At 43.3% G+C, this 27,765-nt stretch overlaps 1 protein-coding gene across 1 annotated transcript; it reads right to left on the bottom strand.

The window, feature by feature from the left end:
• Positions 1-769: 769 nt before the first annotated feature.
• TRIB2 (tribbles pseudokinase 2) lies at positions 770-26,542 on the bottom strand. Its single transcript, XM_040348575.1, has 3 exons — positions 24,530-26,542; positions 20,485-20,777; positions 770-3,148 (listed from the first exon to the last, which is right to left on the bottom strand). The coding sequence occupies exons 1-3, from the start codon at positions 24,797-24,799 to the stop codon at positions 2,680-2,682; spliced, it is 1,032 nt and encodes a 343-aa protein (XP_040204509.1). The 5' UTR covers positions 24,800-26,542; the 3' UTR covers positions 770-2,679.
• Between the last annotated feature and the right edge of the window lie 1,223 nt (positions 26,543-27,765).

The following is a 27,765-nucleotide window of genomic DNA, read 5'->3' as shown; positions in this document are numbered from 1 at the left end:
TAACTTGATGCCATCTGTGAAAAAGCTGAAGTTAAAGAGAGGATGGCTTCTACAAATGGATAATGATCCTAAACACACCTCAAAATCCACGGGGGATTACATCAAGAGGCGTAAACTGAAGGTTTTGCCATGGCCTTCACAATCTCCTGACCTCAACATAATTGAAAATCTATGGATAGACCTTAAAAGAGCAGTGCGTGACAGACAGCCCAGAGATCTCAAAGAACTGGAAGACTTTTGTAAGGAAGAATGGGCAAAGATACCTCAAACAAGAATTGAAAGACTCTTGGCTGGCTACAAAAAGCGTTTACAAGCTGTGATACTTGCCAAAGGGGGCAGTACAAGATATTAACTCTGCAGGGTGCCCAAACTTTTGCAGACAACATTTTTTTGTTTTCTGTAATTTTGAAAGTGTAAATGATGGAAATAAAATCTATTTTTTTTTTTTTTTTACATATTATAATAATGTCTAATCGGTAATTTGATGCCTTTTGGAGATTTTGACATCTTTCCTTGGCTTCATTATGCACATTAATACCAATTTTTACCTGGGCTGCCCAAACTTTCAATCCCCACTGTATATATAATACTGAATAACAATAAGCCCTGCTATTGACAGAAGAAAGCATTGCAATAGCATCCCCTAAACCCTGTACCAAGAGGTTACAATGAGTAGGCAGGTACAATCACTTGGGTCACATGCGGTCATGGAGAATGACCTATAAACAATGCTTTCAGGGGTAAAGCTCAACTCAAAGACCAAACTAGCTTTTAGTTAAATATGCACAATTTATTGAAGAGATTAGGACAAAAAACAATAAACCAAATACATAACATTCAAAGCACCAGAGGCAATAATACCCCACCATGCATTTTATCACCAGTCGTTCTTCGTATAAGGTATTAAAAAAGACGGGGGACTGATAGGGAAAATAATATGGGCGTTTAGGAACAGGGGGAATTAAAGTCCTTCTGACACAGCACCAACTTGAGTGTTTATTCCACTCCATCTGTACTAAAAGTACCAAAATAAAACCAGGGGCAGCCACAGTTTTGTTTTGTATTTTATAGCTGGAAAAAATTCTCAAGGAAAAAAAATAATAATAATATATATATATAAAAAATAAAGTCTTCCCACAGGGCAGGCAAACAGTGTCCCAGAATTCAAATGCCAAGTAGCTGTACGTACATGCCACATACTACAGTTAAGCACAAATTCAAGTAACAATTACATACTTACAGAGTCTACATGTACCTACCCAAAAAACTTGAACCATTTCACAAAACAGATACAAGCAGTTTAATCAGAACAACTGAGGTACGGGATAAAAACACAAATATTTATGCTTATATTTTATTATATAGCAAGAGAGTTGGTGAGGGTGGGAAGAAATGCCAGTTTGAATTAATACAAGCTATTGGAAAAAAAAAAAAAAAGCACAGCATGTAATATGTCATTGAAAGTCAACCCGTAATTTAATTGAAGTACTGGCTTAATACATCACAACTGTGACATTTTCATGAAAATAAATAATTTGACAATACAAAAAGGTGCACTTTAATGCATGTCCACGCAGGGGCTAAAGGGTAGTTATGAGCTTATAAAACTATTTCCCATGAAATGTAAAAAAGGAGAAAAAAAAAAAAGAGAGAAGGAGGGGGGGGCAACAATTCCTTTCAAGGAAGGAATAAAAAGAAAAGGAAGTGTAAAAAGGGGAAAACAAATAATGTACAGCTAACACAAGGGCACACAAGGTGGGGGTGCAATGGAGAAAAAAAAAAGGTTAAACCAGAAAAACTGTGAGAACGCCCTTTAGAATGGCTATATAGCTTTTACTAATATGATCCTGGCTATAAGTGCAAGATGGCCAATATGGAAACCAGTAGATCAAAACCCTGTTTTAGCTTTCCAAAAGGTAAAATTCTTCACGTGTTAGCACTGCAAAAATAATGCATGTGGAAGTTTAAATAACAGCTTTCTATAGCAAACCAGTTATGGAAAAAAATAATAAAATCAGCTTGATAAATGAATGGCTTCCCTACAAGGGAACAAAGTCATTTCCTGACAAGAATATTAAGTAGTTTGTAATTGGACAAAAAGAAGGGTTTTAATTTGGAAAAACTGAACAAAAATAAAATAAAGTCATTCTAAATATTAGCACCTACTTTTAATGTCAGTGCACCCAACTAAGTTTTACTTTTCTATAGCTTGCTGTACCACTTTGGCACAAGTATAAAAAAGTAATAGCCAATTGTACCTTCCCTGAACAAATGGCACAAAAACAACTAACAGTGCGATGCCAGGATGTGCATGGCAAAACATTGAGAAAACTGTATTAACAGGAGTGACAAAGCTGCACTGGAATTGGCTTGTGCAGTCTCCTTGGCTCCATAGAGGGTAAAGCTACAACTGATCCATGCTGATTTCCGAAACGAAAAAACAAAACAAAAACAAAATACAATAAAAAAGAAAACCTAGATTAACTGTATAGCAGCCTCAATGCTACATCTGTAGAATAGTTTCTTGCAGAACCGTCTTCTCAAAACCAAGGAGTCCAGAGCAGCATATTTCAAAGTGACCATCTGGAACAATACGGATTTCAAATACTATATAGTCCGGAAGGACTCCTTCATGTGGCCACGTTCAGCTCAAGTACCGAAAAAAGGAAAGTTTTGTGCTCAATTAAAAAAGGGGTCCGTTTCCTCATCCATATTAACATCAGGCACCAGTTGATCTGAAACCTCCTTAGCACCATATCCTGAATTCAATGCATTGAAATCTGTGGAAAACCAGGGATGGTCCAGAATTTCTTGAGATGTAAGCCGTTCTGACGGATCCCGTCGAAGAATGCTACGTATGAGGCATTTTGCCTTGGGTGACAAGGTCTCTGGAATGTTAAACTGGCCACGACGGATTTTACTGAACAAAGAGCTAGGTTCAATGTCATGAAATGGGTATCGTCCAACCAACATGGTGTAGAGCATTACGCCTAGACTCCATACGTCAGCCGCCTTTCCAGAGTAGCTGCCATTGGTGTTCAGGATTTCTGGACTAACGTAGGCTGGGCAGCCATGTTTGTCTGATAGAGAATCATCAGATCCCGACAGAACATAAGCATCTTCTAGGCTTTCCAACTTGACTTTAGTCCTAAGAATAAAGAAAAAGGAAAACAGGGTTAGCTCATAAATACTCATCAGTTTTAACAAAAAGAATGTTTCAGAATAAACATAACCTCCACCAAAAAAAGGCATATAGAAATATATTAAAAAATATAATTGTACCATCAATAACAATATTGACTATCAGCGGGGTAGCCTACAATTATTACACCAATGCTCCATAAGAATTATTGGCTACCCCCCCTTCCCAAAGAGACTTATTTTTTTAATCAAAGTATTTACATGCATGATCCAATTCTTAAGTGTGCTCATTACCACCAGCATTCTGTAGAGCATAGGTGTCAAACACAAGGCCCATGGGCCGAATCCGGCCCTCCATGCCATTTCATGTGGCCCTCACACCTCTCCTGTAGCTGTAGGAGAGCTCCAGCCCTCCTCTGGTCCTACTCCAGACCCTTACTTTCTGCTTTCAAGCAATGCATCCAGCTTATTCCCAGCAGCAGCATAAGGAAAGGGGGGTGCATTGTGATGTAAGGGAGAGTGGGGGATTCAACTACTGATGGTGGGTTGGCTCTTGACATCTAATGTAAAAGGAGAGGGAATGCGCTTGAAATCTAATCTTACAGATACAACCGGCCCTTTTGAGGGCAATCATAATGCTGATGCGGCCCACAATGAAATGGAGTTTGACACCCCTGCTGTAGAGGAATGTCCCCCAGCATGATGTCCTGTGCTGGGAAGCAGTTTATAAATGTTGTCTTTGAGGGCCATCAGTGATACTTTACAAGGTTGGTGGATATCAGCCCTGGATTTAGCTCCAGCTTATTTACGATCAGGAACCAAATTTGAGAGTTCCTCGTCATATAATCAAAATGTAAACTATTTTCTCCAAATGTCTGCATGCCGGTTTTGCTCCTCTGTACAGCGGACAAGTACCAGCAAAAAACCCAGGTATCTCTGTAACATAACTAAGTTTTGTTATTGCTGACTCTGGCTTCTCCCCCCTCCATACTGTGGCCGTGGTAGCCAATAAGGCAGAAGAGAGAATTCAACTATTGATTTCTGAAGCTGAATCGCACATTACAGGACAACCTTTTTGGTTACTCAGGTGCAGTACAGAGGTGCAAACCTGGCATGTAAGCAACTGGGAGGTACCTGCTTGTTTTGGTGAAAGGTACAAAATGTATCTAAAAATACTGGTCTACTAATTGTGGCCTGGGGGCCAGATGCGCCCCTTTACTTGCTTTTATCCAGCCCCTGGGGCACAGTTTTCATCCAAAGATAAATTAGTGGGGCATAATTCCCCACACTAACACCAATGAAGGGGCAGAATTACTCCCAAAGACACCAACAATGGGGCATTGTATATTTCAACTGATATCGGGACCTTTTCTAGTTTCAATGCCCACAGTCTGGCCCTCCTTATGTCTGAAGGACTGTAAACTGGCCCTTTGTTTAGAAAGTTTGGAGACCCCGATCTTAAAACAACAAAAATCTTCGAATCAACTTGCTGATTATGAGGTCATAAATAGCTTGGTTATAAAGAAGTAAAACCTATGTAAGACCATACTTTAAAAAGGATATTCAAGATCAATACATGGACAGCCTGATTAGATTTTGTTTCTCTTCTGCAGTCATGAGCTTGTCAAAAGAGGAAGCAATTGAACCTGTGAATGCTTTCCCATTAGCGGTGAATGAAACCACAGAAGCCTGAATCAGAGGCAGCAATGGCCCTCAGAAACAGGAAATGCATCTTCGTCACCATGGGAACAGACAGGGAACCCCAAGCAAGACAAAAGCGACTTTGATAGGGGCATTCAATCATGGCATTCAACACTCTTTATCCGTCTGTAGAGCAACAAAAACAAGTAGATCAATTAAATTGTTAGGAAACTATTTTATAGATCAACACCTTTTTTTTTCTGTATGTTGCCATTTCCACAGACCACACTTCAAGCTTAATTGTATTTGTGATCCAGGTTCGGTACTAATTAACACCGCTTTAGCGAGCATGAATAGATTGAAAATGTATCCCACTAGCGCCTAGGCAGGATTTTCACGTAAATAAAGAGCGCTGTGAGAAAAACAGGGAATCGAGGGAGGCATCTTGATGAGAGAAATCTGAGGAGAATTATTTTTAACGGATTTCCCTGCGTGTTTCCAAGGAGACGAAGACGTAGATTCGGTCTCCAAGAATTACTGCTGTACTTCTGTGGTTTCCCCTCAGTGCTAATGGAAAACATTTTGCATTCAGCTTCATCTCAGAAGACCCGGTAATGTCTTAGCCAGATGCAGCTTTTGAACAAGTCAAAGGCAAGTGAGGAATGTTTTATAACAAAAGACAATTAGAAAGATAAAAAAAAAACACAACAGGATAAATATACAGAAGGGGTCTCTTGACACATAGAAAACAGTTAATAAAAAAGGAAGCTCTGTCATGAGGTATGTCTGCACAGTGGCTATGTGGGAAGCACTTGCTGTGCCAAGGTCATCAGCCCAGGTGCATGTTCAGGAGAACTAGAGGATGGGTTGGATGTATAATAGGTTGTACTGTTTGAACCGGCATTTCCATGTTTAATTGATAAAAATAACCCAGTGATGGCGAACCTTGGCACTCGAGATGTTTTGGAACTACATTTCCCATGATGCTCTTGCACTCTGCAGTGTAGTTGAGCATCTTGGGAAATGTAGTTCCAAATCATCTGCAGTGCCAAGGTTTGCCATCACTGGAATAACCTCTGTAAATGTAGCAAGCTCCGGTGTTTTTCTTTACTTTGGACCAAGGATGTGAATCATATACCAAGGAGGCCCTAAGACTGTGGGCTCCGATGTATAGCTACCATGTATGTAGATTCAAGTATACTTCTTTGTATGTTCTTTCCAAGCTCAGAACACTACTGTCTGTTACCTTCTGATAATTAACAACTTTTATTGACAATGGGACTTTTAAGGTGCCAGATAAACGTATAACAAATCATAGAATGTGCCATAACATTTATCATCCACCTTATACAGTAGGACTTCAGTTGCTCAGTAAGTACATTCAACCAATTGGTTTAAGCTCTATGGGAGCTCTGAGACCCACTTTATATACTCTGCAACCTCATATACTGTATACCTTCTATGTCCCTGATGAAGCAGATTTTTGACCTGAGAATTCTTCCCACCTCACTTCAGGTATTTAAAGGGATTGTGAAGTCTGAAGTTTTTTATCTTCATGCATTCTATGCATTAAGATAAAAAGCCTTCTGTGTGCAGCAGTCCCCCTCATCCCCCCTAATACTTACAGGAGCCCCATCTCTGTTCAGCGATGTCCATAAGTGTCTTGGCCATCCTGGACTCTCTCTCCTGATTGGCTGAGAGACAGCAGTGGCGCCATTGGCTCCCACAGTTGTCAAAGTCACTTAGCCAATTAGGAGAGCGGGGGGCGGAGCAGAACTGAAGCTCTGTGTCTAAATGGAATATTAAACTTACATGTATTTTAATTTCTCCCAAAAAATGTATTAATAATAAAACAAAAAAGTTAGATTATTTAAATTGTGTGTGTGTGTGTGTATGTGTATATATATATATATATAATTTTTTTTTCTAAATCTATAGCTATAACTATCATGGTACGATTTGTTGTACACTTATTCCCATTGGCAATATAAGTATTTGGGATGTGGTGCTTAGGTGTTTTACCAGCCCAATACAGTCAGTCCTTGTAATTTTATTCCTTTTAACCATAATATATATATATATATATATATATATATATATATATATATATATATATATATATATATATATATATATATATATATATATATAGGCCCAGATACACATACATCGGCGCATATTTATGCGGGCGTAGCGTATCTAATATACGCTACGCCGGCGCAGCGCACAGAGGCAAGCACTGGATTCACAAAGCACTTGCTCCTACTCGCTCTTAAAGATACGCTGGGTTTCCTCAGCGTAAGCCAGCGTAGGTGGAAGTGGGCGTGAGCCATGCTAATGAGGCGTGACCACATGCAAATAATGGGACAAGCGCCATAGAAGTACTTAAAATGAACGGCATATGCGCCGTCCCGTGGCCGCATCCCAGTGCGCATGCGCAGAATCACGTCGGAACTACTCCCTGAGATACGCCAGATCACTGCCTACGACGTGAATGTAACCTACGCCTAGTCATATTCACACACAATGTAAATGACAAAAGATACGACGGCTTGTGTTCCCTGGTTCATACCTTTGCATGGGTTGTGCCTCCTATATGGGGAATAACTTTACGCCGGACGTACGACTTACGCAGACCGTGTATATTATGCCCCGGGCGCAAGTACGTTCGTGAATCGGCGTATCTCCCTCATTTGCATAGAAAATCAATGGGAGCGGCAAATGCGCCCAGCGTAAACATGCGCCCACGATACGCCGCCGTAGGAAAGTTACGTCGGTCGGATGAAGCCTATTTTTAGGCGTATCTCAGTTAATGGGCACGGCGCATAGATACGACGGCGCATACTTACACTTACGCGGCGTATCTCGAGATACGTTGGCGTAAGTGCTTTGTGAATCCGGGCCATATTCTCTATCTATATTAAAAACAAAACCATGTACAGACATCGACAATGTTATTACCTACTGCAAAATGCAGACTTGGCCAGCAGATGCTGTTTAGGCGCCTGATTTTTCCTTCCTATTGACTGACTTACACGTTTTTTAACATTTCAGAAAAACTTGTGCTCTCAAGGGCTTCAAAGGGGGGCAAGCACTTGTCATTGTCCCCTAGGGAAGCCCTAATCTGCCCAGCCCATGCCTGATTATCACAGTAGTGAATGCTAAAAATCAAGCTGTGTATGGTCACCATTTGACAGGAATCATACATGGACCCTAAAGGTTAGAAGAGTCCAAAAACTAAAATAGATTTAAAGTGCAACTATGAAAGAGTTTCTCGCTTTCTGCCCTAAAAAAAAAAAAATCAGACACAGAAACGGGAAATGAGATGAAAGCCTGCAGGCGGGTGCTTCTTTTTTTTTTAGGCTGTCAGTTAATATCCTAAAACAATATACTACTGCTTCACTAGACCAGCTCTGCGCTTCTCCCACTACTAAAGCCAATTTGTGGCAAATCTACCTTTAAAAAAAAAACAAAAAAAACACACAACCGCCTGCCTAAAGCACAACCACCATACATATCATGTTAGACATACAGAAGCAATTAACATTTCTGTTCTTAACAAAACAGTTGAGACTTGTGCACGATCCTAAAATTAAAGGCTAGAAGGGGAGTATGGAGAATGCCTGCTATGCTGAGCAAAGCATACAACACAGAATGCTGAGCAATGGTCAAATTTAAACATTGCTCATATAGGAATGTGCTGATGTGACAGGTTCCATCATATCCTTCATTCCCTGCCAATGGCCTTTCCCCAGCACAATGCTTGTTTATTCGTACATGACACATTGCAGTTTGGACTGCTGTCTCAATATGTGTAAATGTAGGGTCAGCAAAATGTACTTTAACCAGCTTATACAACTGACGGACTCTCGTGATTTGCACAAGGAAAACATAATGGATGAATGGTTAACACACCTGCCACATGGTGCTTGGTAGAGTTCCTGGAGTTTTTATGTCGACCTTATGTTTGCAAAAGGTTTACCCTAGCTAATAGCCCAAAGCAAGCTAAACGGTGTAGTGACTGTATGACTGGTTATGACATTTGATTGCAAGTCCCTTTGGAAAATGGATTGATGTATATGGCCAATAAAGTCTAAAAGACCCAGAAAAATAATTTCATATTATTTGTGCACATCTGTGCTGATCTTCTGCAGCCTTGTGCAACCCTTCCTATCCATATGCATGTGCTCCAGTGTGTAGGCTTTTGGTGAACTTAGGCCGCTGACCTTAGTTGGGGGACACGGTAGGAAAGGACAGATTGGCACTACACTTTGGTTGCACCCGGAGAATGCAAGAAGCATTCCTGGGTTAGCTGACCCCTTTACAGAAAAACAGGTTCCTGGGATAGGTAGATATAGAGAAAATAAAATTAGGACCTACACATGTCAACTTTTCAGCAAGTCTGCCCTGTACAGGTAAAAAAAAAAAAAAAAAAAAAAGATGGCCTTCCAAATTGATACTTGTGTATTATGTACCAAATCATGGAGAGCAATGATATACACTACATCAGTTAAAAAATTCAGCCAACGTGATTTTTTTAGTTTTGGATAATGTTGGGAGGGACTCAAACTTGTATCAATTTTTTTTTATTGCTTTCAGTGGCTCCATTGACAAGATTTTTTCTGTCTTTTTACGCTTGTGATATCAGAACAAGAAATAAGAATACACGGGCTACTGGGACAAAAGGCACGTCTATCAAAATGTAAGCAGAGGATCTAAAATCGTTTTTTTTTTCTTTTTGCAGTGAGCATTATAATTTTAAAGTTCCACGCAAGGTTCACAAGGGCAGCTTGCCGTTCAGGTTCATTTTGCTGCATGTATCCAATTGGGGAGATTTCCCTTCACTTCCTGTCCTGGAAACACAATAGGAAAGCCTTAGGCCGCGTACACGCGGTCGATCCAAACCAATGAGAATGGTCCGACGGGCCATTTCCATCGGTTCACCGCTGAAGTGGCCTGACGGTCTGATGTGCGTACACGCGATCGTTCCAAAAACCGACGTGCTGAAAAAAACTAAGTTCAATGCTTCCAAGCATGCGTCGACTTGATTCTGAGCATGCGTGGGTTTTGAACCGATGCTTTTCTATACTAACCATCGGTTTGGACCGATCGGTCAGCGGTCCATCGGTTCGATTTTAAAGCATGTTTTAAAATTTTGGACCAAAGGACAACAGACCGATGGGCCATACACACGGTCGGTTTGGACCGATGAAACTGAACTACGGTCGATTCTCATCGGTTTGGAACGACCGTGTATCACTAGAAAACCTGCTTCTAGACCAGTGGTCTCCACACTGCAGTCTGTGGGCCAGATGTGGACCCTTGCTTGCCATTATCTGGGTCCATCCACTCCTTGACTAAAGCTTATAGTAAGCTGGTGGAGTTTGTCTTCTTGGTAGCACATGACCATAGCTAAGGCCTGGGAGTCAACTGTTCCTTAACTTTTCTGAGGTTAAACAGCACTCTATGGGAACCATGGTGCATGAGAAGCTCACGTGCATCCTCACAGAAACCCATTCCAAGTTTATGAAAAGTATGGGACCCCTGGCTCACCTATAATGACAGCCTGAGCCTGGGCCACTCTTGGCTATCGATATGACCGTCAAAGACTCAATACTCGATACGCCTCCCCTTAGAGTAGCACGACAGATTGTACCATACAGGATGTTTTCCCTTTTTCTTCCCGACCCCCCCCAGGCAACGCCCCTTCTCTTCCACTTCTTCCCTCTCGTCCTTTGGGCTGCTCAAGTCACCAAGTGGCCCCTCTCTATCTCCCCATTCCCTTTCTTAAACTTCCATCCCTTGCCAGGGCTTGTCACCCTGGCCCCCTATTCCATTTTCCTTGACGTTCTTAACACACTTCCCCATTGATGTGCCTTAAAAAACATATTGCTGCTGGATTTGTACAATATTTTAGTCCGTTCTCAGCCTGTAAGGAATTTTTGTATACTTTCCTTTTGCACAAACATGGGCCAGGTGGAATTTGATAAATTGCAATTGCATTTTCCTATGATCTCATGTGATCAATTGTGTTCATTCTTCTATACCAGGGGTCTCCAAACATTCTGAACAAAGGGTCGGTTTATTGTCTATCAGACTCTTGGAGGGCCGGACTTTGGCCAGCGGGAGTGAAAACTTTCCTGGCATCAGTGGGAGTAAACATCTGGTATTAGGGGAGGAATAGTGCCCTATTGCTGGTATCATAGGGAGGAATTGTGCCCCATTAGTTGTGTCAGTGGGATAGATGGTGCTCCTTTGTCGGTGTCAGATGGCAGAATAGTTTCTCGTATCATTGGGAGGGAGAGTGCCCCAAGGGCCGGATAAAGACAAGCAAAGGGCCGCATCCGGGGCCACAGTTTGGAGACCACTGTTCTATACCTTGTTACAAAGAAAAAAATGGTATTGGATTTTTCAAAGTTGTGTAACGTAAAACAAATTGGGGCTATTGGTAAACTTTAAAAACCCTCTTAGGGCTGCTGCTGTGGGGCTTTATGATCACTTTTACTCTTTGCCAATTTTAATTGAACTTGCCTTTAAGGGATAAAACATAATACCCCACATACTCCCGAGACTGATCAGAAAGACATCAGTTAGACCAAACTGAGTGGTCTTTAGGAAATAGCATAATCTTGCCTACTTTTTAAGCAAATGATGTTCGCAGAGTGGAACGAAGTTTGCCGGCCACCCACATGTTGTCATGGACAATTCATTTGTATAACTTCATGTAAAGCTGTTTGCACGCAGGACTAGTCCTTTAAAACACCAAGCAAAAGTATCCAGAACACAGTACAAGCACAAAATCATAATGCACATAATACCCTACTCACTAAACACGTCATCATATTTTATGTAACCCAGATTACATCGTATTCTTTGCTAAAGCTGATTAACAATTTCCTCGAGCCCCGTTTGTGTGCTATTCAATTTGAGTGGGGTCAGAAAGGTTAGCAATACCATAAGTAAAATCAGCTGACTGCCATAAAATGACACAGGAAAGGCATTGTTAAACAATCTCTACAGGACTTTCAGACCTGCCAGCACTGGGCTTCACACTGAGCGAGTATAGGAGGAAACACTACTTGACACAAGGACATCCAAACACTTAATAAGTGAACATTCCATGGAAAACAATGCTAAGAGGTTTGCCACCTTCCCAAGCAAGCCAGACACACATCAATCTCTGGGGCAGATTCAGGTACCTGCGCGCCTAGTTACGGCGGCGCAGCGTATTGTATTTACGCTACGCCGACGCAACTTACAGGAGCAAGTGCAGTATTCATAAAGCACTTGCTCCGTAAGTTGTGGCGGTGTAGCGTAAATGGGGCCGGCGTAAGCCCGCGTAATTCAAATGTGGAAGGGGGCGTGTTTTATGCTAATGTGTTATGACCTGACGTGATTGACGTGTTTTACGAACGGCGCATGCGCCATCCATGTAAATATCCCAGTGGGCATTGCTCTAAAGTACGCCGCAACGACGTATTGGTTTCGACGTGAACGTAAATTACATCCAGCCCTATTCGCGAACGACTTACGCAAACGACGTAAAAAAAATCAAATTTCGAAGCGGGAACGACGTCCATACTTAACATTGGCTGCGCCTCCTAATAGCAGGAGCAACGTTACGCCGAAAACGACTCACGCAAACAAAGTAAAAAACTACCGCCGGGCGCACGTACGTTTATGAATCGGCGTAACTAGGTAATTTGCATAATCTATGCCAAAAACGACGGGAGCACCACCTAGCGGCCGGCGTGAGAATGCACCCTAAGATATGACGGCGTAAGAGACTTATGCCAGTCGTATCTTAGGCTAATGTCGGCGTATCTTGCTTTCTGAATACAGAAAGAAGATACGCCGGCGCAGATTTGAATTTATGCGGCGTATCTATAGATACGCCGGCGTAAATTCTCTCTGAATCTACCCCAATGTTTCTCCAACTACAGGCCTTGTAGCTGTGAAGATTAAAGTGCAAATCTAGGCCTCAGAATGGGAAACCATTTCAGAAATGCAAATATCCTAAACTCAAAAAAAGTTTACTTATTTGACATAACTTACTGTAGCGCAGCTCAGCATAATTCTCTTGAGGAATAGCTCGACTTCGAAATGTCGGAGATACAGCAATGAGAACAATCTTAAGAAGGTAACCAACCCACAAATTGATAGACTGTAATTTATGTCTTCAGAAAACCTACATTTTTAGCAATACAATGTCACTTAAAGCAGAGTTCCACCCATATAAAAATCAGCAGGGACAAAAAGTGTAGCAGCTGACTTAATAATCGGATACTCACCTGTCCAGCAATGCGGGCGAATGAAGCCCAGCTCCTCTCCTCGGCATTCTGACTGTGGGCGCCCGGCTGTGGCCTCACAGCTGGACACGCACTGCGCATGCATGAGCCACGCGATGTGATTGGCCGGGCAATCTTCTGGGACCTGTGACGTGTCCCAGAAGTTTGCAGGAAGGGAGAGGTGAACTTCCTTCCGGTGCCGCAGAGCCCTGGGAGGAAGTGGGAGCTGGATGCCCCTAAAAAGAGGGTATCTGCTCCCCCCCCCAAAAAAAAATATGTAGCATGTAAGGGGGTCACCTTTACTTAATGCAGAAGTTCAATTTTTGGATGGAACTCCGCTTTAAGGGAAGCATTACAGCGTGCATACCATGACAACACAACTGAATTCCTAAGCATGTGGTTTAAGTCCTTCCTGCTTAATTTCTAATGCATTACAAAAACACAACCCAAAATAACACCCACGACAGTTACTGAACAAAAAAAAAGTATTCTTCAGCTCTCAGAAGACCCAACTGGATGGCCAAGTGATGTCATCCTTGCCTAAGTGGGGACACTGGTAGCCAGGGGTACAGTTGTACAGGACATCCTTGTGAAATTTGGAATCCCCTGTTTTCAGAAGCCCTTACTGGATGGCCAAGTGAGGTCATCCTTGCCGAAGTGGGGACACTGCTAGCCAGGGTGTAAGCAAGTTATTTATTTTAATCAATTCCTGTTTTTTTGTGTCTTTTACACAAGGTAATGGGACTCCCCTAAATAATGATATTTTGAATTTTGATTCAAGGTTTACTTTAAGGCCTCTTTAACACTGAGACGGAGGCAAAGCGCCGCTATATTTAGAGCTTTTACCCCCCACCCCGCTAGCGGCCGAGAAAGGGTTAAAACCACCGCAAAGTGCCTCAGCAGAGGCGCTTTGCCAGCGGTATAGCCGCGGTGCCCATTGGTTTCAATGGGCAGGAGCTGTGGAGGAGCGGTATACACACCACTCCAAAGATGCTACTAGCAGGACTTTTTTTACCGTCCTGCTAGCGCACCGCCCTCTGGGTTTTCACACTGGAGAGACAGCAGCGGCTGTTTCAGGTCGCTTTGCAGGCACTATTTTTAGCGTTATAGCTCACGAGTCCCTTCTCGACCCAGTGATGTGCACGGGAGCCTCGGCTGTCCCAGGTCTCTCTCTCCTTTAATGGCTGAGAAAGCAGCAGAAGCTATTGGTCTACACTGCTGTCAAATGACAGCCAGTGAGCCAATGAGGAGAAAGCCCACCTGAGGCCAAGCAACCTCTCGGTGTGTCTTATGGACACACAGAATGGGGCTCGGGAGCTTGCACGCACCAGTACCCCCTTAGCAAGCAACTTGCAATTGGGGTCATTGGTCAAGGTGGGGGGAGCCAAGGGTGCCGGCAGGGGACCCGAGAAGAAGAGAAACTGGGCTGCTCCTTGCAAAACCATTGCACAGAACAGGCAAGTATAACAAGTTGAAAAAAGACCACACGCCATGAAGCTTTAATATCACTTTAAATCTTGCTTCGGTGTAGTTTGAAAAGGTATTTAGGTTTAGGTCAATCATACTTGATCATGTGCAGGCTCCATTTCCTGCTTAGTTGTGCTGAAAATGAATGTTAATGGAGTTTCCTCAACGTTCAGAATCTAAGTCTATGTATAAGGTCAGGTAAGCAAAAAATGTACTGCTGTACGTAAAGAGCTCTCTGCTAAAACCTTTGCTATAGACCAGGCCTCGACAAAATCCAGGCGCCAGGTCGCAATTGCGACAAGAAATTGTGACCTGGCGCCTGGGGAAGCTTAGGGCAGCAGAAGGCCGTAAAGCTGCGGCCTCAATTACCGGCCTGCGCGGGCCATCCGGTAATTGAGGCCGCGGCTTTGCGGCCTTCACAGAAGGAAGCTGAGGCCTGCAGAAGGGATCTAGGAGTGGGCATCTTGTGGTGGCTGTTGGCATTACAGGTTACATTACATTCCAAGTAGCAAAAAACAGCAGTTCTAATGTGTTTTTTCACTGCCATCTCCTTCCCTCTAATTAGAACCCCCAAACATTATATATATTTTTTATTCTAACACCCTAGAGAATAAAATGGCGGTCGTTGCAATACTTTCTCTCACACCGTATTCGCGCAGCAGTCTTACAAGCACACTTTTTTGGGGAAAAAACAACAGTAAAGTTAGCCCAATTTTTTTTTTATATTTTGAAAGAGAATGTTACACCGAGTAAATTGATACCCAACATGTCACGTTTCAAAATTGCGTCCGCTCTTGGAATAGCTACAAACTTTTACCCTTTGAAATCTCCATAGGCGATGTTTAAAAAAATTCTACAGGTTGCATGTTTTGAGTTACAGAGGAGGTCTAGGGCTAGAATTATTGCTCTCGCTCTACCAATCGTGGCGATACCTCACATGTGTGGTTTGAATACCGTTTACATATGCGGGCGCTACTCACGTATGCGTTCGCTTCTGTGTGCGAGCTTGGCTGGAGGGGGTGCGTTTTTTTGGTTCCCAACTTTTTTAGCTGGCTCCTAGATTCCAAGCAAATTTGTCAAACCCTGCTCTAGACTACAAGACGACATTTCTACACAGAAAAACAAACCTAACCTCACATATGAAGTGCTGGATCCAACACCACACGGGGCGCCCCCATTACAAGTATACCAATGAAGGGTCATCATATCTTGTACATCTCTACATTACACATACCTATCCCTTCTCTGAATCACTGTTTAAACGTGCTTCAAGTACAGAAAAATACAGACTGATCTGCCAGAGATATAGCATGCCCCTGCCTCCTTTGACAATAAGGTGTATTTTGGCTCTGAATTCTACAACACGTGGTGTCAGCCCTGCCTACTTCATTTTTAATGGATTACAAAGAACACATATCCTCCTCCCTTCTCATCTACATAACTCCATGTATACAAGGATGGGTTATCAACAAGATTTTCAAACACTTATAGACATCAGGGGTGTCAGACTCAATTTCATTGTGGGCCACATCAGCATTATGATTGTCCTCCAAAGGGCCGGTTGTATCTGTAAGATCAGATGTCCAGCACATCCCCTCCCCTTACATTAGATGTCAAGAGCCAACCCACCATCAGTAGAGTCCCCCACTCTCCCTTACATCACAGTGCACCCCCCTTTCCTTATGCTTCCCGCTGGAAAGAAGCTGGATGCATTGCTTGAAAGCAGAAAGTAGGGGTCTGGAGGAAGACCACAGGAGGAATGGAGCTCTCCTGCAGCCTGCAGGAGAGTGGCGAGGGCCACATGAAATGGCCCAGAGGGCCGGATTTGGCCCGCGGGCCATGTGTTTGACACCTGTGTTAAAGAGCATAACAAAACACTTTCAATGGTATATTGACCAGACCAAAAGGGAGCAAATAAGGGAAGACCATTGACAAAGTGGTTGTAAACTTTATGCTACAGGTAAGCCTATAATAAGGCTTACCTGTAGCTACCCATGATATCTCCTAAACCTGCATGGTTTAGGAGATATCCCCTGTCCATGCGCACTAGAGCAAACTGAAGCAATGGCACTTATGTGCCGTTGCTTCAGAAAGTGTGCCATTACCGGCGGCTCCTGTGCGGGAGTGATGTCATGGCGGCTCCGGACAATCATATCGCCAGAGCAGCGATACCCGGACATAACCCCCGGGAGAGATGTAGCCGGCTGAAGGGGGCTTCGATGTAAGGCGAGTAATTCATAATGAGCTAGTACGCTATGCCTACTAGTTCATTATGCCTTTGTCTTGCAGTTTTTTTTTTAGGGTTTACAACCACTTTAAGGTTTACATATGTTTTAACTTTATTCATTTGTGCATCTCTGCAAAACACATCTACGGCTTTCCCTTGCTGTTGTAGTAAAGACAAGACGACCCCCAAGCACATATGAAATGTCGCCTAGAGTTTCATAAATATACCGGAGCTCTAAATACATTACACCCTACCTCCAAGTCATGTGCAAACAAATGAACCACCACTCCAAACATCAGAACTTAGACAACTGAACCCTCAATCACCTAAAAGCCCACATATAGACCAAGACCCATTCTCCATCACATGTCCCCTGGGACAAGACATATTCCCCCGCTAGCGGCCGAGAAAGGGTTAAAACCACTGCAAAGCGCTGCTGCAGCAGGGCTTTGCCAGTGGTATAGCCGTGGTGCCCATTCATTTCAATGGGCAGGAGTGGTATACACACCGCTCCAAAGATGCTGCTAGCAGGACATTTTTTAGGGTCCTGCCCTCGGGGCTTTCACACTGGAGTGAATGGAGCGTCTCTTTCAGGGCGCTTTGCAGACGCTATTTTTAGCATTATAGCGTCTCAGTGTGAAAGGGGTATGAGGCAGACAGGGATAAATCTAAGGGGGCGCTGTCATAAAAATAAAATGTTTTGTTAGACCATAAAAATGAAACATCTTGATGTGGTATGCTCAGTCGCTCACATGAAAGTATCATTCTTGTCACAGAGGATGCGCGCATAATTAGATTACCTTGCAGCCTTATCCTGTGTCCTACGTGACCACATTCATTTCAGCTATTCAAGAACCTGGATTTGGCTTTGAGTTTAGCACACTGCATTCCACACATTCTGCACATCTGAGTGGCATTTACATCCTCAATGCCTGACTTTCTTAACATACACAATTCATGCATTAAAAACAAAAAAAAGGAAGGGGAAAAGAAGGACTACAGTAATGTACACATTCTTTTACGTATTTAACGTTCAACACTTTAGGATAACAAACCTTTTATATAAAACGCTATTATCCTTCTGCCACATTGGCACCCCTATGGTTTTCACAACTATTCCTATTGTGAAAAGTAAATTTATTAAGGGCACTTCTAAAGTGCCGACAATTTATACAGCCCTTTACGTATGTATTGTTCATCAGTCCCTGCCCTCAAGGAGCTTACAATCCAAGGTCACGATAAGCGTATATTGATTGGTTTGTGCAAAGTTATAGCGTCTACAAAGTAGGGGGTAGTTGTATGGCATTTTTATTATTATTTTTTTTACTAGTAAAAAATAAAAATAAATCTGCAATTTTTATCGGGACTGCGACATTATGGCGGACACTTTTGACACCTTTTTTGGGACCATTCGCATCTATACAGCAATCAGTGCTATAAAAAATGCACTGTTTACTGTATACATGTCATTGGCAGGGAAGGGGTTAACACTAGGGGGCAATCAAGGGCGTTAATTGTGTTCCCTAGTGTGTTTCTAACTGTAGGGGGAGGGGACTGACCTAAAGGAAATGACAGATCGTGGTTCCTAGCTATTAGGAACTCATAACCTCTCATTCCTCACAGAACAGGGATTTGTGTGTTTACACGCACACGTCCCTGTTCTGCCTCTCGTGCCCACAATCGCTCGTGGCCGGTGGTCATCGCGACCGCCGGTCACAAGCATCAGCACCCCCTGTTATGCAGCGCGCGTGCGCGCCTGCTATCCCACTTAAAGGAGCCGAAGTACAGCTATGACGGCTCATGGGATTGTGCCAACCTACCACAGTATAATGACGGCAGCTGGTCGGCAAGCACTTAAGGCTGACCACTGATATCCCACCTACATTGACCGCCAATGGAAAATGTTCAACTAAACACCGATGAGGGTTAGTCTCTTTTACGCTGGCCACTGATGTTTCACCTACAACGACTATCAATGAAAACGTTCAACTAACCACCGATTTAAGGGGGTCTCCTTTAAAGCTGACCACTGATGTCCCACGTACATTGACCACCAATGAAAAATTGTCAACTAACCACCGATGTAAGGGGGTCTCTTATGCTGACCACTGATGTTTCACCCATAACGACCATCATTGAAAACGTTCAACTAACCACCAATTTAAGGGGGTTTCCTCCATTGACTACCAATAAAAATTGAAAATTTTCAAACACCAACCAATTTAAGGGGATCTCTTTTACATTGACCACTGATATTCCACCTACATTGACCGCCAATGAAAATTGGAAATTTTTCAACAAACCACCAAATGTAAGGGGGTCGCCTTTACACTCACCATTAATGTTAAAGGTCACCACAAATTTTACGTTTTCGTTATTACTGAAAATAATCTTGTATACAGCAGGGTGTTAAAAACTGACCTAACCTGCATGTCAAATATGCTAGTTATGCCACATTAAAAAACCTTGCTACGACTTATCGATCATGCTATAGTACCAGTAGCTGTAGGTATAAATCAAATTTTAGCAGGGGGTTCCCCCGAGACTCAAAAATTTCAAAGGATTCTCCAAGGTAAACATGTTGAGAATGACAGATTATGCTTTATTCATATATTAAATAAGTGTAAATGTGCTGCATTGGACAAGCAATAGCCCCATTGGTGGCTTAAGCTGACCATGTCTAAGGCTACACACCGAAACGCGCAAGTCCTGTATTATTCTGTACCACACCTGGATTAATAAATGTTTTCATTGCGGAAGATCGAGCTGCCGGTTTCCCTTTATCTACACCTTAAAGTGGAGGTTCATCCGAAAAGTTAATTTTTAACATTAGATTGATGCTCATTTTGTCAAGGGGAATCGGGTAGTTTTTTTTAAATCGAAGCAGTACTTACCGTTTTAGAGAGCGATCTTCTCCGCCGCTTCCGGGTATGGTCTTCGGAACTGGGCTTTCCTATTTGATTGACAGGCTTCCGACGGTCGCATACATCTCGTCACGATTTTCCGAAAGTAGCCGAACGTCGGTGCACAGGCGCCGTATAAAGCCGCACCGACGTTCGGCTTCTTTCGGCTACTCGTGACGCGATGTATGCGGCCGTCGGAAGCCTGTCAATCAAATAGGAACGCCCAGTCCCGAAGACCATACCCGGAAGCGGCGGAGAAGATCGCTCTCTAAAGTACTGCTTCGATTTTCAAAAAACTACCCGATTCCCCTTGACAAAATGAGCATCAATCTAAAATCAATGTTAAAAAAAAAAATTCGGGTGAACTCCCGCTTTAAGCTGACCATACATTATACAATTTACCTTTAGATTTACCAAAACCACATAATATGAGGTCAAACCTAAACACTTTCAATTTGTATGTAATCAGGCAGGCCCTTACACTACATAATTGAAGGTAAATCTAAAGTAAATTAAACAAGAAAATTGTATAATATATGACCAGCTTTATTCAACTATATAAATATAGAACAAAAAAAAAGAAAATTCTATCTTTAAGTGGAACCAAAAAAAAAAAATTATATACCGTGTATATATAAAATAAATAAATAAATAAATATAAATTGATTATATATATATATATATATATATATATATATATATATATATATATATACACACACACACACACACACACACACACACACACACACACACACACACACACTCAGAAAAAAAATAAAAGCAGAAAAAAATAAAATACACATTTAATCCTTACCTTTCTTCATCATTGAAGACAAATTTCCTAAGTTTCAGGTCTCTCAGTACCACGCCGCCATCGTGACAGTGCGCCACCGCTGACACGATCTGATAGAACAGTCTAGCTGCTTCTTCCTCTTTGAGCTTTTTACAGGTACGAACAAAAGAATGCATGTCTCCATGGCTTTTCTGAAAGAACACGTACGCTTTAGCCTCTCCGAGGATGATTTCACTTATTTGGTTAATGTTGCTGTGTATAGGTAGACAAAAACAGGGAGCTAGCGACTCCTGATAGCAGCGTATGTCAAAAACCTATAAAGAGAAAAAAAAAAGGGAAAATTAAAAAAAAAAAAAAAAGCAAAAGGGGGAAGGGGACATCAGAACAAAGGATTGAGAAAAGTCAGCACAGAGGGGAGCCTCACATGTGCTACAAGTGTAGACATACCATCAGAGCACATCTAAAGTGCTGTAACCCTTCGCAAACTATTGCCACTCTTTCATCAGTCTGACCACATTATTTTATACTTTTTAATTAGCTGATATATATCATTGTACTTTGTATGCCAGTGTTGCGGATTGCAAAAAAATAAAAAAATAAAATAAAAATAAAAATAAGCCGGTACACACATCTGCCTAGTTATCGTGCATCGTACTTGCTGCACAGTGACTGCAGCCGGCTATAATGTGAACTGCGTCCTTTTTTTTCAATATGGACCACATGACCAGCGCATATTTGTGCGTTCCTAAATGCCAACTACATAAAAATAGGTCTGGATGGTGCCGTGAGCATTTAGAAACCGGACATATGTACTATTTATGCAGTCCACTTCGCCACCTAAGAGGACAAAATGTGTGAATTGGTAGGTTCTGTCCTACCTTGCATGCTGATATAAAATACTTTACATTGATCAAAAAATTAATAAAATCATTAAAAAAAAATACCCTCCAAGCGCTAAATTTGCATTTATTATATATATATATATATATATATATATATATATATATATATATATATATATATATATATATATATATATATTATATATATTTATTAAAAAAAATAAAAAAAATGTACTGGAGATAGATTACAAAAAATAAAATTTTTTTTAGATTAAAAAAAATTAAGTTTAATAAATAAAATAATAATCATGTTTTATTATTTAAAGGATTTTTTTTTTTTTTTTGGGCAAAGTATTTTATATTTGTGGTCCGTGTCCATTTATTGCAAGGTGTGCGCACATACACACATAATGTAACCTCTGCTATTATTGCACAAAGCACATAAGAAAGTACGGCTTTGTCACATGCAATTTCATTTGGATATGTCAGCAGAAACGTGCGGTTTGCTTAAGGCTGAGCCACATGGCCTCGGAGGACAGCTTATGCAATTGAAGGGTCTGTATTTCAAGCTAAAAAACTTCTGAATTGAGAAAAACGTGAAAGAATGAAAGACATTCATAAACACCGCAAAAAAAATACATGACTCACTGCGCCAGCAGCATCCCCATTAGCCCCCCCCCCCCCCTAAATACATGGAGCTGCATTACCTAAAACATTCCATTTAGAGTGTGCAGAATAGATTGCTGTATTAGTCTCCATGGGGAATTATGGAGCTGTCTACAGTTTGCAATTACATCATTCGCGTCCCATTGTTTATGAATGAATGAGGACACCGCTTTAGACGTTGCATTTCCACAAGGTCCTCTATTGTGGAGCAGTGCAAAAATCAAAGCCACCATGAATGGGGAACTCAATACGGACAGCGGCAATAGCGGGGGGGGAACAAGGCTGCTTGCTCATGGAAGGCTCGGAATATTGCCGACACAGCAATAATGGAGGCCGGGACATGAAAAGCAGAGTGAAGCCATTGATGACGGCCTTTGTACAATAGCTTGTTTTATCTACAAGGACTGTGAGGGTGCCACCAGGTACTGAGCTAAAAAGGCGCTTTGTATTCAACGCAACTAGCACAAAAGCGCACATCAAAGAGGGTTTTTTTTTTTTTTTTTTTTTTACTGAAGTTATGTGAACACCTGCAAAAAAAAAAAAGGGGTTTCCCCAAAATAGTTCCATTATATAAAGAGTGCAGCTTTCTCCTCAGGTCATTGACTGTTCTCCTGCCCCTCCCCCATCCCCGGGTAATGCCTACATCTCTTTAATGGCATTCACGAATACAGATGTCAATGGCCTCTTAAAGAGGAACTTCACCCATAAATATGACTCCTCCCCCTGCCTCTTACGGCCGATTGCGTCATGAGCACACGCAAAGTTGTACAATGTTGCGTACACAAACAAAATGCTTGTCGCACTTGTGTGCCATTTATTTCTAATGATAGCCTAAACACGGCGAACGGGCGTGCTGAAAAATGTGCGCTTTAAAAACACGTAAAAGCTCAACCCTTAAAAGCGCACAAGCTGTTTTGCTGCGTTCACCTCTCATACGGCAGTCCATTGAAATGAATGAGCTGCCCTATGCATATAGTGCAACAATGCGCATGTACTACTACTTAATATCCGCCGTTACGTGTCACGCGGATGTGGCCTTATACAACTGGAGGGGAGAATTTTTTTCAATACTTCTTGGTCAGCTTCATGCATCCCTACCCAGGCAAGGGATGAGGTGTGCAGTGCAAACTCATGCATGCGCAAACACACCACGGGGTCTAAGGCTGGATTCACACCTATACAGATTTGCAATACCGAATGTGTTCCATAGGTAGCCATGTTACATGGACTGTAGTGCAAATCTGCAAAAAGGTGTGAATCAAGCCCAATGGAACCGCCAGAGCCAAGCAGCCTGCGTATGTTTGGAATTGCGTAGAAACCAGGTCTATGGGAAGCATGCCTGTGCATGAACAGGTTTGATTGCACAATTCCACTCATGAGCAGGTTTGACTGCGTGTGAACTGGCCTGACCGCGCACAATTTAATGCACGAGCGGGTCTGCACGCAATTGCACGAGCGGGCCTGCACGCAACTCCGCACGCGAGCGGGCACGCAACTCCGCGCGCGGGCCTGCACGCAACTCCGCGAGCGGGCCTGCACGCACGCAACTCCGCGAGCGGGCCTGCACGCACGCAACTCCGCGAGCGGGCCTGCACGCACGCAACTCCGCGCGCGAGCGGGCCTGCACGCACGCAACTCCGCGCGCGAGCGGGCCTGCACGCACGCAACTCCGCGCGCGAGCGGGCCTGCACGCACGCAACTCCGCGCGCGAGCGGGCCTGCACGCACGCAACTCCGCGCGCGAGCGGGCCTGCACGCACGCAACTCCGCGCGCGAGCGGGCCTGCACGCACGCAACTCCGCGCGCGAGCGGGCCTGCACGCACGCACGCAACTCCGAAGATGCTGCTGCCGTGGGACCAGGACCATAACGAGCAATACTGGGCTGGAAGTACAATGCTAGACTAGTTAGTATCCAATTTATATTTTTATGCTAGGGACCAAAAAAAAGGGTAGGTTGGGGTGAAGTTCCTGTTTATTAGTGGTCATACACACTTCGATAAATGATTGATTTATTTTCCATTCAAACTAGTAAAATCGATCGATAGTCAACAACTCATTCGCTCAATACATGGGGAAGTGGAGATCGATCGCGAAGATCCACAGTTATCAAATCACATCCGTTTTCATTATACAATTTCATAGCCTGATCAACTGAAATACTTTTAAGGGATATTTACTAAAACTGGAGCACACGGAACCTGGTACATCTCTGCATGGTAGCCAATCGGCTTCTAACTCCAGCTTGTTCAGTTAAGCTTTGACAATAAAACCTGGAAGCCGATTGGTTACTATGCGCAGATACACCAGTTTTAGTAAATCTCCCCCCTTTGTATCTCAGCGCTGCCAAAATATTGATCGTTTTTGCATCAATCTTTCACCTTGGCCAAAGGATTTGGTTGGATTGAATGTGATGAGGAGGGAAGTTATGTGTGCGGCTTCAATGGGAACATAGAAAATCGAAGGCTGTGTGGCCACCATAACCCTAGCAGGCTATCTCAGGACAAAAGAAATGGTTGCAGGGTGAGAACGCCGGGCGCTCTCTCCCTCCATATACATACCTTGCAGAGCAGTTCCTCTCCACTGTGCAGATGCACCGATCGGAAAACGTGGTCTCCCTCCAGAGGCTCCAACAATAAGTATTTCCCAATGCAGGAAACGCAATGCGACGGGTTGGGAGTCTCTGGGGGGCTCGGGGAACCGAGGTTGGGGCTGAAGCTCTGGCTGGGCTCCGTACACCTCACGGACGATAATTCTTCAAAATCCTGCGTTTTATTCCGCGGTCTCCCATATCTCGTGATTGCAATAGGGTTCGATCTTTGTATGTTCATCAGAGCAGCCAAATCCCAGGGAAAGGAGGGGGGGGGGGACTTTGTGCTTGTTGGATAAGATGGGGGGTCCTTCCAATGGATATGTGCAGATTTGGGGAGTCCTTCCAATGGATATCTGTAGATTCAGGGGTCTTCCTTCCAATGGTTACGTGCAGATTTGGGGGGTCCTTTCAATGGATTTCTGCAGATTTGGGGGGTCCTTTCAATGGTTACGTGCAGATTTGGGGGGTCCTTTCAATGGATTTCTGCAGATTTGGGGGGTCCTTTCAATGGATTTCTGCAGATTTGGGGGGTCCTTTCAATGGTTACGTGCAGATTTGGGGGGTCCTTTCAATGGATTTCTGCAGATTTGGGGGGTCCTTTCAATGTATACGTGCAGATTTGGGGGGTCCTTTCAATGTATACGTGCAGATTTGGGGGGTCCTTTCAATGTATACGTGCAGATTTGGGGGGTCCTTTCAATGTATACGTGCAGATTTGGGGGGTCCTTTCAATGTATACGTGCAGATTTGGGGGATCTACCTTCCAATGGTTACGTGCAGATCTGGCGGTCCTTTCAATGTATACGTGCAGATTTGGGGGGTCCTTTCAATGGATTTCTGCAGATTTGGGGGGTCCTTTCAATGGATTTCTGCAGATTTGGGGGGTCCTTTCAATGGATTTCTGCAGATTTGGGGGGTCTTCCTTCCAATGGTTACGTGCAGATCTGGCGGTCCTTTCAATGTATACGTGCAGATTTGGGGGGTCCTTTCAATGTATACGTGCAGATTTGGGGTGTCCTTTCAATGTATACGTGCAGATCTGGGGGGTCCTTTCAATGTATACGTGCAGATTTGGGGGATCTACCTTCCAATGGTTACGTGCAGATCTGGCGGTCCTTTCAATGTATACGTGCAGATTTGGGGGGTCCTTTCAATGGATTTCTGCAGATTTGGGGGGTCCTTTCAATGGATTTCTGCAGATTTGGGGGGTCCTTTCAATGGATTTCTGCAGATTTGGGGGGTCTTCCTTCCAATGGTTACGTGCAGATCTGGCGGTCCTTTCAATGTATACGTGCAGATTTGGGGGGTCCTTTCAATGTATACGTGCAGATTTGGGGTGTCCTTTCAATGTATACGTGCAGATCTGGGGGGTCCTTTCAATGGATTTCTGCAGATTTGGGGGGATTGTGCAATCAGCAGTGGAAGAATCGGCGAGGACGGAGGCGATCTGGTGTTGGGGGGGTAAGGCAGCGATCGGAACGTAGTTGTGGAACAAGGTTGAGTCTTAAAGGGGTGCAAAATATTATCCGGAAAAAATAATTTGCTTTTTTTTTTATTATTATTATTCAAATATCTCCTTTATGGGATAAAAAATATAGAATTTACAAAAAAATAGATGATTCTTGGATTTGGCGACTTTTCTAGGGAAGAATGGTGAAAGTTGTGCGGTGAGGGTTGTCCTGGAGGATAGATCCCGAGTTCAGGCCAGGACACCGATCTCTAAAGATGATACAATGTTTCCTCTTCTCATCACAGCAGGAAATAAGAAAAAAAAAAGCTACAAACAAAGCGATGGCTGCAAGGTGGCGGCTGTGCAGGGAGAGAGAGAGAGAAGGGATGGCGGCGGCGGCCGATCCCTTTCAACAAGCCATCTTCGTCCTTCCTCGGGGGGGATCTCGTACTTACGTGGCCGGGAAGGTCTCCCCCTGTGTGCGGTGTGCAGTGTGCCTCTTACGCCGCCTCACTACTCAATGTCAGCGGCGGCTCTCCCGTTCACAAGCCGGGGATGAGCGATGCGGGCCAATGGGAGATAAGCGCCGCCTACTCCTGGCCCGCTGATAGGCTGGGCGGCCTGTCGCTCTTTGGCTTCAGGGCCCCGCCTACCCGGCGCTTCATGGATCTCATTCTGTTGCCCTCTACTCATTGTGATCCTGTGATAGAAAGAGCGAGGATCCCTCCGCGGGGGGTGAGGCGGCTCAGGTGTGATCGCCGCTTTCTAGGTATTCTGCCGGAGGGAACTTTCCTGGACTTCTTAAAGAAATACTAACTATTAAATACACATTTAACCACTTAAGACCCGGACCTTTAGGCAGTTAAAGGACCTGGCCAGTTTTTGCGATTCTGCACTGCGTCGTTTTAACTGACAATTGCGCGGTCGTGCGACGTGGCTCCCAAACAAAATCGGCGTCCTTTTTTTCCCACAAATAGAGCTTTCTTTTTGTGGTATTTGATCACCTCTGCGGTTTTTATCTTTTGCACTATAAACAAAAATAGAGCGAAAATTTTGAAAAAAATTCAATATTGGTAACTTTTTGCTATAATAAATATCCCCCAAAAATATATAAAAAACATTTTTTTTCCTCAGTTTAGGCCAATACGTATTCTTCTACCTATTTTTGTTAAAAAAAATCGCAATAAGCGTTTGGTTTGCGCAAAATTTATAGCGTTTACAAAATAGGGGATAGTTTTATTGCATTTTTTTTTTTTTTACTACTAATGGCGGCAATCAGCGATTTTTTTCGTGACTGCGACATTATGGCGGACACTTCGGACAATTTTGACACATTTTTATGTACCTGGAGGTGTTCTGTACATAGAATGTATACAGAATGCCCCCCCGAAACATAATTTCCTGCTTGTGTGATTGGCTCACTGATTTTCCCAGAAGTCTGCACTACACTGCATTCCTTTAGGCCCCATACACACGAGAGGATTTATCCGCGGATACGGTCCAGCGGACCGTATCCGCGGATAAATCCTCTCGAGGATTTGCGCGGATTTCCATGCGATGGAGTGTACTCACCATCGAATCGAAATCCGCGCCGAAATCCTCTGGCGATGACGTGTCGCGCCGTTGCCGCGATTATGACGCGGCGACGTGCGCGACGCTGTCATATAAGGAATTCCACGCATGCGTCGAATCATTACGACGCATGCGGGGGATCCCTTAGGACGGATGGATCCGGTGAGTCTGTACAGACCAGC

Source organism: Rana temporaria, chromosome 4 (genome assembly GCF_905171775.1).
Source record: "Rana temporaria chromosome 4, aRanTem1.1, whole genome shotgun sequence".
Taxonomy (NCBI): Eukaryota; Metazoa; Chordata; class Amphibia; order Anura; family Ranidae; genus Rana; species Rana temporaria.
This window is presented reverse-complemented; position numbering and strand designations above follow the sequence as displayed.

Bases quoted from the DNA above. Each gene is read 5' to 3' on its own strand.
- TRIB2 (XM_040348575.1), bottom strand. From the start codon at position 24,799: ATGAACATACAAAGATCGAACCCTATTGCAATCACGAGATATGGGAGA. The intron at 20,778-24,529 runs GTATGTATATGG...TTCTCTTTATAG, and splicing joins GAGAGGAACTGCTCTGCAAG to GTTTTTGACATACGCTGCTA. The intron at 3,149-20,484 runs GTAAGGATTAAA...CTTTATTCTTAG, and splicing joins GTCTTCAATGATGAAGAAAG to GACTAAAGTCAAGTTGGAAA.